This window comes from Musa acuminata, chromosome BXJ1-7 (genome assembly GCF_036884655.1).
Source record: "Musa acuminata AAA Group cultivar baxijiao chromosome BXJ1-7, Cavendish_Baxijiao_AAA, whole genome shotgun sequence".
NCBI lineage: Eukaryota > Viridiplantae > Streptophyta > Magnoliopsida > Zingiberales > Musaceae > Musa > Musa acuminata.
The window spans coordinates 11,354,623-11,365,451 of record NC_088333.1 but is presented as its reverse complement, the minus strand read 5'-3'; the positions used below and the strand labels follow the sequence as shown (position 1 = coordinate 11,365,451).

The 10,829-nt window shown below is 35.1% G+C and overlaps 1 protein-coding gene across 3 annotated transcripts; it reads right to left on the bottom strand.

Moving 5' to 3' along the window:
• Positions 1–3,259: 3,259 nt before the first annotated feature.
• LOC135678817 (casein kinase 1-like protein 3) lies at positions 3,260–10,107 on the bottom strand. Of its 3 annotated transcripts, none has more exons than XM_065192003.1 (15): positions 9,886–10,102; positions 9,710–9,750; positions 9,178–9,247; positions 8,947–9,095; positions 7,940–8,035; positions 7,775–7,845; positions 7,325–7,386; positions 7,184–7,247; positions 6,600–6,684; positions 6,389–6,515; positions 5,988–6,070; positions 5,404–5,461; positions 4,599–4,744; positions 4,273–4,449; positions 3,260–3,544 (listed from the first exon to the last, which is right to left on the bottom strand). In XM_065192003.1, exons 1-14 carry the CDS (start codon positions 9,959–9,961, stop codon positions 4,276–4,278), a joined length of 1,302 nt encoding a protein of 433 aa, XP_065048075.1. In that variant the 5' UTR covers positions 9,962–10,102; the 3' UTR covers positions 3,260–3,544; positions 4,273–4,275. The 3 variants fall into 3 exon arrangements, with proteins under 3 accessions (XP_065048075.1, XP_065048074.1, XP_065048073.1); XM_065192002.1 differs by lacking the exon at positions 3,260–3,544 and adding an exon at positions 3,818–4,179 and having other exon boundaries at positions 9,886–10,107; XM_065192001.1 differs by lacking the exon at positions 3,260–3,544 and having other exon boundaries at positions 3,818–4,449; positions 9,886–10,107.
• Between the last annotated feature and the right edge of the window lie 722 nt (positions 10,108–10,829).

Below are 10,829 nucleotides of genomic sequence, written 5' to 3'. Positions count from 1 at the left end.
GGTAATGATTTGTATGATTCTTGTGGAGTGATGGTAGAGCTGTTGTTGATGATTTTTTTATCAGGGAGATGGGTGCAATGAGTATTTTGGATGTTCAAAGTGATAATACTATTTGTCATTTTAGTAAGTAGGAGATATAGGATTCTGTTAGGTCCTTGAGCTTTGGAAAAAGCCTCGGTCATATGGGTATATAATGGAGTTCTACCAACATCATTAGGAGACTATGGGGGATCACTTATTTTCGATCATTGCTAGTTTTTATCATACTTCGATCTTAACCCGTGGAATAGGTTAAGACTTTCCTTGTTTTCATTTAAAAGAAATCTAATCATAAATGTGTCATAGATTTTTATCCTATTTCATTTTGTAGTGTCAATTATCATCCTATTCTTGTTAAGTTCCTCGTATTAAATTCCTTTTGAATGATCAAATTTTTATTGAGCAGTCAGCTTTCCTCTCACGCTGTAGCATCTATAATAATATTTTGATTGGCTAGGAGGTAGCCCACTCTATGTTTTTTTTGGGAAGGAGAAGAACCACCTTGTGATGTTTAAGATAGATTTGGAAAAAATATTAAACTCTTATTTATGTAAAACTGAAACTAGACTTATAGATCCTTCTTTTAATATCTAGATCAAAAGATTTAGAATACCAATTCCTATTCAATTTTATATTAAATCTGAACCTATGAATTCTACAAAATAAAGATTTTGATCTATAATTTTTGCTTACCAAATTATTTGTAACTTTAAACTTTGATTCATATGAAACTTATTTTATCTATAAGTAGATTAAAATATCTTTCAAATGATATCATTCTTAAGTAATTTGAAATATAATTTGTTATCCAAATAACTTATACAATATGCCTTGAATTTTATCAGAATCGAACTTTGGTCGATTTCGCTTGTTCTTATTCTTGTTTCGTTCTCTTGAAAATTGATTTCATCTAGTATTTTTTATTCAATTAGACTTTATATTAATATTTTAAATTCTTATATACTCTTATTTTTATATTATTTATATACTTGAAACCTATTATGTAAAGTTTATATTGCATCACGTATGCGTACATGTATGTTCCGATATGTGCTAAAATCCTTATATGTTCTTATTTTATTTCCTTTCAAATTTGAAGGCATTTGTGGAAAATTGGGTGATCGGTGGTTGCAGAGATCGATTGCTCACCATTACCTTGTGAGAAAAGATTTGGAAGACTGACAGCAGAGGGAAACCATCAGCTAAAGAACCAATAGTTTAGTAAGTGCAAACAGAGATATCAATTCATCTACCGAAATATGAAATCGATTTATCGATCAATCACCGTAAAAGAGTCTCCTTTTGCCCTTTTGTGATCAATAACTGCACAGAGAAAGCCATGATTCCTACCGTTTTTTCCGGAGACCACACCATCACCCCATCAACTCGTGAATCAATCGGACTCTTCCCTCGAATCGTTGCCGTCGAACTCGCTCCAATCCTCATCGATATCGTTCCCGCCGTCAAAGGCCTCGTCGAGATGGTCCAGGTCCTCCTCGTCGTCCGAATCCTCTTCCTCGAAGTCGCTCGGGATGGCCTCCCGGCCCCGCGCGAAGCCACGTGAGGGCTCGTAAACAGGCGGCAGGAGGCGAGCGATAGGGCGGTAAACGTCGAGTGAGGAGCACAGGCGCCGGGAGGGGGCCGCACCGGCCAAGGAGGCTGCTCGCGCGAGGAACATCGGCCGGGCCGCCTCCGCTGCCGCTAGACGCTGCAGGGCGAAGGACGCGATCGCCGTCGCTCGCTGCATCCTTCCTCTCTCTCTCTCTCTCTCTCTCCCGGAGGCTGCTAAGGGTCCTGGCAGTAGTGTTCTTGGTAGGGTTTAGGAGAGCCGGCTGCGTCTATATGTAGATATATAATCTGCAGTAGGGTTTGAATTGGCTTTGAATAATATTACCTTCGAATCTCGGCCAATTTGATTAATTGGATTTGAATTGGAATTAGGGTTGGAAGATAACCAGAACTCGACATTGATTTGGCACAACCCAAAGCTTGACCCAAGTTTGACTTTGATCCAATTCTACTCTTAGCCTTAAGTAATGCACATGGATATAACTAAATTTCATGTTCAATGTGTTATATATAAAAATTAAAGTAAAATATCTATCAATAATCGAGGTTCTAAATCCAGGATTTATTAGTTTAAATGATATTTAACGTCAAGATCACATTTCTAATGTAATTATGGAAAATAAATTTATTATATTTAAAAATAATAATATTTATTTATTTTATTTTCTAGTTGGAGACCATTCTTCCTTGACTCATTCATCAGTTTCGGTCAACAAGATTGATTACAAAGGGATCATGTGGGAGGAGGATCTTCGTCTGACTCTTTTTTATCAATTATTTTTTATTTTAAATCATAATATTGATTGTTCATAATTTAACTATTCATTAGTTTCAGTTTTTAAATATTATTTGTTTAGAATTAAAAGATCTTATTCATGCGTGATTGTATTAATAATTTTAGGTTTTAGATTAAGATAAAAAAGAAAGTTATAAAGAGATTCATAATTTAAATTTTATATTTTATTCCCTTATATTTATTTATATTTTTATAGTGTTCCACCTCTCTTACATAATGACAGTAGACCCTATTGATCAACGATTAACACGGGATTGTGAGTAAAAAGAATTTTCATATTGGAGAATGATAAATTCTTGAACATTTTATCGAAAAAAAGATTTCACTTTTGATCTTTTACTTAATGGCACCCCTCGTATTTGTTTTTATCTGCGAGTGCTTTTGGACGAAAATACTCAGTTTTTCACTAAAATGACTTGATCACATGTGCCATTAGAAAATCGGTAATTATTAATTATAATTTTTTTAAAAAATAACATCAATCTAATTATTTTTTTTAAAAAAATATAGATAATAAGATAATTATGAATAATAAGAAAAAACTTTAAATAGTAAATTCTAAAAAGAATATGAGGGGTGCCATTTGATAAAAGGTCAATTTGAGGGCTTTTATTGATAAAATGTTGAGTGTCTTTGTCTCACTTTCTAAAGATTATTTTTATTTTTAAAATTTGAAGTCATAGTATTTCTTGTTTATGATTTTAATTATTCCTTAGTTTCCAAATTTTGTTCCTAACTTTAGAATCAAAATATGCTCTTCATGTATTATTGTACTAATAAATTTAGATTTTAATGTAGGACTCACCATCATGATTGCTATATAATTAGTTTTCGTTGATCTCCCTACCTCAGATCTTAAAAAATAACACTGGCTACTAACAAATTCACAGACCACATAAACAAATACAAATTTACAGACGCATGATAAAAAAAGATTCAAGTAGGATAAGCATTAAATCCTCTATGGTGCAACAAACCTTGCATTGTACCAAGAGACTGCCTTTCTCTTTTCATGATGATTCATGTTCACCATTTTTTCATATTGGAGACAGAGCTCGACATGAAAGTTGATTCAAACCGTATATCTGAAATCTTCAAAGCAATCAATCTTCTTGCTCTATACCATCATGCGATCATGCTCTGGAGAGGAAAAATACTAAAAATAATAAGCTAACACATGTGGATCTAATCCATAAAGCATGCTCGTTAATAACACAAGCACCGTGGTGGCAATGATCAACTTATAATTACAGTAACACTGCCATCGGGTTAAGACTTCTTGTAAAAAGATAATAATCTGACAACCGAAAACTAAATTATGAACCTCTATTCAAATGCCAGAGCAATGTAACTAATGCTAGAATTATTTCAGATAGCCATGATAGGTATAAATCCAAAGAAGAAGAAGAAATGTACAAGCAACAGAAGAACAGCAAATAGATAAATCCACAAGGCTGTTTTGTTGTTACAGGATTCCCCTCTAACCAGTAGAATTAACATATGATCTATTAACAGAACCCGAATTCATCTCACACATCATCTAATTTGAATGGAGTCATAATATGCTAGACCAACAAGAGTTGATTTTGTAGCACACTATCAACCATGTCTCTTGAAGATCATTTTAGCAACATCTGTATCTGTGGTCACCTTAATAGGGAATACAGTACTTATCCTGTTATCCACCAAGTGACTTAAGCAACAATAGTTTTGGAAGCCATCTTTGGTAGCAATATGCTATCTTTTTGTTGGACCCAACCCATATGAACCTACACCTGAATAGCCCATAATGAAAATACACTCAACCAGGGTGCCTCAACATGAATATGGGACACTGAACATATGGGCAGATATGCACAGCACATTACCAGTCATTTTGCTGAAGGATGCTGTAGGGAAGGAATCCAACTGCTGGATGAACCAAGATATGAAGAATCAGTTGGCCCTGATTGTTGTTTCGAACCCAACACATTTTTCTTTGGGGCGCCAGGAAAAGCAAATGATGAAGATGGTACATGTGGCTTTTCAGAGCTTGTTCCCATCCTCTAAAAATACGTTGGAGAAAGAAAAAATCAAGAAAGCTACAATAGTGCATATATCATAACTGAAGGGAAATTTTACTAGGAGCTTTGTTTAGTGTTAAAGAAGAAATGCCTGATCATCACTGAACGATAAATGAATCATCATGACTTACCAACTTATCAAGACGCTGATGGTCAGAACCCATATTTTTATCAGCTGCAAGTTTGAACTGCATCTGAACTGTAGTGCGTGCAGCATTACTTGGTCCTACACGTTCTTTAACTTCATTGCCATGAGGAACATCATTTGCACTGGTAACTGGAATATGATTTGATCAGAAAAAGAATGTTAAATGAGCACCTAAATGCATATTAGTGCAGCACTTATAAATTTAGCAAGTACACATTCAAATATAGTCTATATGATTCTACTGCTAGAGTTTTTAGTTTAACTAGGCATGTTCGTGACCTAGCATCTTCAAAGTTAGATACTGAATAATTTTAGATTAGAAATAGTGGTTCACATGTTATATACTACTAGGTGAGACGATCACAGGCAAAGTGGGCTACTCATGAAACATAATTATAAGACAAGTGGATCATTCTAACAAACTGGGAAATGATGATTCTGTTGATATAATTAGGGAAAAAAAAGAAGAAGCAATTTTCTTGATCTCAATAAAAAATGTTAACCATGATAATAATAAGAACATTCTAATTCCATCATAAGAGATGATTCAAATTTCAAATCATTTGAAAAGAATGTCACATAAATTAAAAAATCAAGGATGCTAAAACTCTTGATAAAAACATGACATCATAGCTTTAACTAAACAAGGAGTTCTGTTTATTTCATTAAAATTCACAAGCAACCATGATATCTACATCTTCACAATGAAACTATTGCTAACATGGCAATTTTGGTTATTTCCAGTTGTTACTATCTTAGATCATTTTAAAGCAGAATTTTCAGCACACCTTGATGTTTGTCAATGTCCATTGGAATTGCTCGGCTAGTCATTCCACCAGAGATTGGCTGCCAATTCAGACAAAAAACTCAGCAAAATAGATAAAACTTAGAGCTATTCGACAAGCTATATACTTCAACAAGTGTCCTTATAACTACAGACATCTTTTGCCAAAAAAAAAAAAAACTACATAGACATCTTGGAATAAAACAAGATAATTAACTCAATGCTCATGATTTTCATTTAAAAGAATATCACCTCTCACAGCAATAAGAAAAAAAAATTGAATATAGTCTGCAGGACACTGTTTTTTTTCTTTTAGTGATGCAACCTGTCCTCAGATTAAAAAAACCAAGAATAGTTGGACACAGTCATCAGATAGCCCAAAATTGTCACAATAACAAAGTTCTGATTTAACCATGTCATTTTGTCTCCCAAAAAATGAAGCAAAATAACCTTAATCGGTTATCTGTCATATCTCAAGCACCATGCAATCATGTACATTATCCAACTAACAGAATTTGGGAACATAAAGAATTTAACTGCTTACTAAAGGAGCTTAATAGTGAATTTAATAATGCAGAGAATACTAACAGAGGCTCGAGGTTGAGATCTTGTCCTTTGGGCATGCTGATATTTCAAAATTGTCCAGTCAAAAATATAATCGATCTCATAACCTGCCATAATTGATAGAAAACTTTCAGTCAAACTCAAATAAAAAAGATGTTGGCAATTATCAACAAATAATAGGTGAACAGGTCCATAAAAAAGATGCCCTAACTCAAATATCAAATCCCATGTAATTTTTTTAGATGCCAATTAATAGGTGAACTTCCTCGTTTTCTTTTGTTATGTTTACATATGCAGCCACGTTGTATAATTATGACTGAAGCTCAAGGACTGGAAGATATTTTCACCAAACCAAAGAATGAATGATTGCTCCTCAGTCAGTTAATGATGAAAATTGAAATAAATCATCCTTGCACACATATTACCTTCACGGGTAAACAAGTCACGAAAGAGGCGCTTCAGAAATCCATAATCAGGCCGTTGCTCAAATGTCAAAGAATGACAATAATGGAAGTAAGAAGCAAATTCCACCGGATGAGATTTACATAAAACCTATATTGTTAAAATCACATATATTAACAAGATGTCCAAAGTGGTGGCTGAACATGATACAGCACATAATTACTGAAGACATACTTCAATAGGAGTTGAAAGCTTCTTCTCACATATCTTATCATACTTCTGCTTCTTTGTGGCAGCTTTTAGACCTTGCCATGGAAGACTAAACAATCACAAGATAATAAGTTAATTATGGTAGCGATGACATGAAGATAAGTAAGATGCAATAATCAAAAAGGCAAATTTGAGAAGAAAATTCAAATTTTCTGAGAAGCTTTTCTGACTCAAATAGACAATACGAGAGGCACACTTAAAGCAGATCTAATGAATTAATGAATAGTAATATACATCATTATTGCTTTTATACAAAAATCTAGCTTATAAAACCAATTTCGTATTCCACCAAACAAATATGATTTACGTCCATGATCTGCCAAAATGGTAGTGAACTATTTGCTTAAAATTTTGGATTACTGATCATCATTCAAGTGCCACTCATGTCATCTTAAATAAACTATTACCAGACCTATGATCTACTAGTACAAGGGAATGGCAACATGAAGTAACACAGGTTGCTCCTAAAACTTAAAAATAGCTTCAGGAATTTAAAAGGGAAGGGTTGGTAAATCTGGAAATAAAAACTCTCTTTAACTAAAGCATACCTCCCTCGGAGAAAATAGAGAAGAACATAACCAAGAGATTCCAAATCATCCCGGCGACTTTGCTCTGGTTTATAAATGGCTCAAATAAGTAATCATGGCACGACTAAAAGTTAGCAATGTCTTATATTGGTCTCCACTTACCAATACCAAGATGAGTATTGCAACTTGCATAACGAGCAGTTCCAGTCAAGTTTTTGTTTTCTCTGGTGCATGAAAAAGAAATAGTTGATTATCTCCTAAGCATTCAAAAGGGTGATCAGTAATCAAAATAAATGCAAAGGTGTCATTCTCAAAGATAAAAAAACCTATCAAATCTTCTATATGCAATAATTACAAGCTTCCATATGCTTTATCTACTATCCCCTTGGTGTTCCTCAGTGTTTTTTTTTATAATTTGATGCCACACCTTTTGGAAGGAAACAGCCTAATTTGCTTTTTCTTTGTCGACTTCTGCCCCACTAAATAAGAATTATGTCCATAGTTCACAATTCAGTGACTACAGGGCTCGAACTAACCTTTGTCTTCTGCATGCTATACACAATAAGAAAGAGTTACCCCAAGCCAATCTTTATCAGGTAGCAGATTACACACCTGTATGGAATATGACGATTGGTGGTAGAATCCCGATATCTTTTTGCAAGTCCAAAATCAATGATGTATACCTGGACAGCCATTTTCAAATATATACCATTAGCAAAATTATCCTAGTATTGCATCTACAACTACCAAAAATTTAGAAGCACTTCAAGTTCCTACCTGATTGGCTTTCCGACCAAGACCCATTAGAAAGTTATCAGGTTTAATATCTCTGTGTAAGAAACCTTTGGAATGCACATACTCTATTCGTGTAATCTGCAGCAGATAAAAGTAGACCAAGCATATTTAATAATTTTAGGACTCACTGAAATTAAAAAAAATGGTATGAAGTCATTTGGCAAGAAAAAATCCATATAACATGAAACAAATTAATCCAACTTCCATTTACAAGGTAACATGAAATTAAAAATTTTTTATTGTGTAAAAAGAAAAAACATATGAGATTCATGAAGCTAAAATATTTGAAACAATTGATGGAATTCATAAACAGATATATTTGGAGTAAATATTTATGCTACTTTTAGCATAATGTAGTCACGATCTGTTAAGGAGTTTTCGCATAGATGCATAGAAGGTTCACAATATAGTGATTCCTAGAGGAAAACTAAAAAAAAAGAAGCTGATAATTAATCAACAGTGATCATAACAGTTGATAATGATTTCTACCTTCTTTGTCTACATTAGTCTAGTCAAATTTTGAATCAGATGTTCTACTTCATGCAGAATTTGGCTAACAATATTTAGTTTCTCATTGTTGAATATGATTTTTTCTCTACTTTATTTCTTAGACATGATAATTTCTGTACAATTTTCCACTATCACTTTGTAACTGAGAAATTGAACGTCACCAGAGTTCATTATTTAATCGTCTCTAATCCATATCTATCATTTACTTATGATCAATCCTCAGAACATTTAAAAGCAGTAAAGCAATGATTAAATCAATTTTATCAATCTTTTGTCCTGACAACACTATGAAATTTAGATCTCATGAAACAGAATTGAGCTTTTCATGAAGTACTTCTTTGGATCCAATTATACTCCTACTAAATTTTTGTATATCGTTCAAACCCACAATGCATCACCAAACTGTGCAAAGCTCTAAGGTACAGTTATTATGACCATTACATGAAAATTTATTTCATAATATGTTAATTTTCCATTACCATCTGATCTGCCAGCATTAGAACCGTCTTCAATGAGAACTTGCGGCCAGAATAGACAAACAAATCTTCAAGGCTTGGACCAAGCAAATCGAGAACAAGAACATTATCTTCTCCATCAACACCACACCATTTTATGTTTGGGATACCACCTGCAAGCAGATTTAATGATGCAATTAACTCATAAGTTCCAGAACAGGAGCAGTGCCCTGCCATATGATTTGTGTGACGTACTTCCCCCCTGAAGAATGTTATACAGCTTGGCCTCATAAAGCAACTGCGGGTGCTTCGTCTTATTGTTCTCCTGCACCCATGTTCAGCAAAAGTAAGCAAAACCAATGCAACATGAAACTAAGAAAAATCTATGCAAAATTTCCAAAAATAGATTGAAGGGCCAAATAAAAACTAAAACGTCCACAGTGTTCTTTAAGCCTTCAAACTCAGTAGAAAGAAATCTTTCAAAATTGAAAGAACTACAGACAATAACCATGAAAGAAATCCAGCTGTCCAATCGAAACTTTAATAAGCACTTCAAGAGATGTCAATCGGCTTAATTCTATAACACCGCATGGCATCTCAACTTAGGGTTCCGATAGAAGAAGAGATGCATCTATTAATAGAAACATTAACCAGATAACTTAGAAAACGATATTTAACCTCCTATTCAAAGAAAAAGAATGAAAATTCTCCTGAATATGTACCGGCAGCCACAGATCGGAATAGAAACCAAATAGAGAAAGGGACCAAGAAAGATCGGATAACTTACGATCTTAACGGCGACGATCTCCAAGGTGTCAACGTGGGTCGCTGGAACAGACGAAATGAACACAGATATCAGAATCGAGTAAGTAAAAAGAAACATTACTGAAGAAAACAACAGAAATCGGTCGATGAGACGAATTGGAGGAGACGGAAGAGGAACAGAGGCGCCGATTCGTTCACCAAGAAAGATCTCGCCGAAGGATCCGCTCCCGATCTTGCGCCCTAGCTTGTACTTGCCGCCGACGATTCGATCCATGCCCTAATAGTCCTCCGCTCCTCCACCAGGAAAGCATCAACTGCTAGGGTTTCGAATGGAGGCGAAGAATTCACGAGCGAGGAGAAATCTGTCGGTATGGGCGAGGGGAGTACTCTTAGATGACGGTGAAGCCGACGTGGGGGCATTTCCGGTAATTTAACGACGTCGGTCGCAAGGAGGAACACCAGCTAGCTGTTATCCATCGAACCGGACCGGTCCGATTACTAACGATCCCAAGTCAGCTCGATCCAGCTTGCCCATGTTTTGTTGCAGTGCCTGCGGCACAAGTGGAAACCGTTAATCCCCCTTAAGATTCGTGCGACGAAGATGAAGGTTCACGAGCGGCGGTCGGATGGAACGTGTCCGGCCCATCAAGCTCGATAAATGTTCCCAAGTATTCTGCAGCACAGGTGGAGGACCGTTCGATATCCTTAAGATCCGTGAAACCTCCCGCAGAGGGCGTGGATGATCCGTAACAGGACAAACAGAGGATCCTAAAAGGAAGCATATTGAAGTGCAAATCATTCGAAAGATGTGTGTGATTGTGAGGTTTGATTGGATTCCTCTTGGAGAAGGGATGTTTCTCTGCATGGTTTGCATGGAATTAGAGCTTTCTTCTGATAACACCCAATCAATCACTAGTGAGGAACAGTAGTACTCTTGGCTTTTTCTTTGGAAAATATTTATTTATTTTTTTCTTATGAGGTGGATGTTTTTGTGTAGATATGATGCTCCAAGATGATTGATCTATTGACATTATTATGCTATGATTTATTCATCGAGTAAGATACGAACATCTGATATAGAGAATAGTGTAAGATCTGATGGGGGATATTAGGGCCCCAACAATAATAGGATGATGAATAAA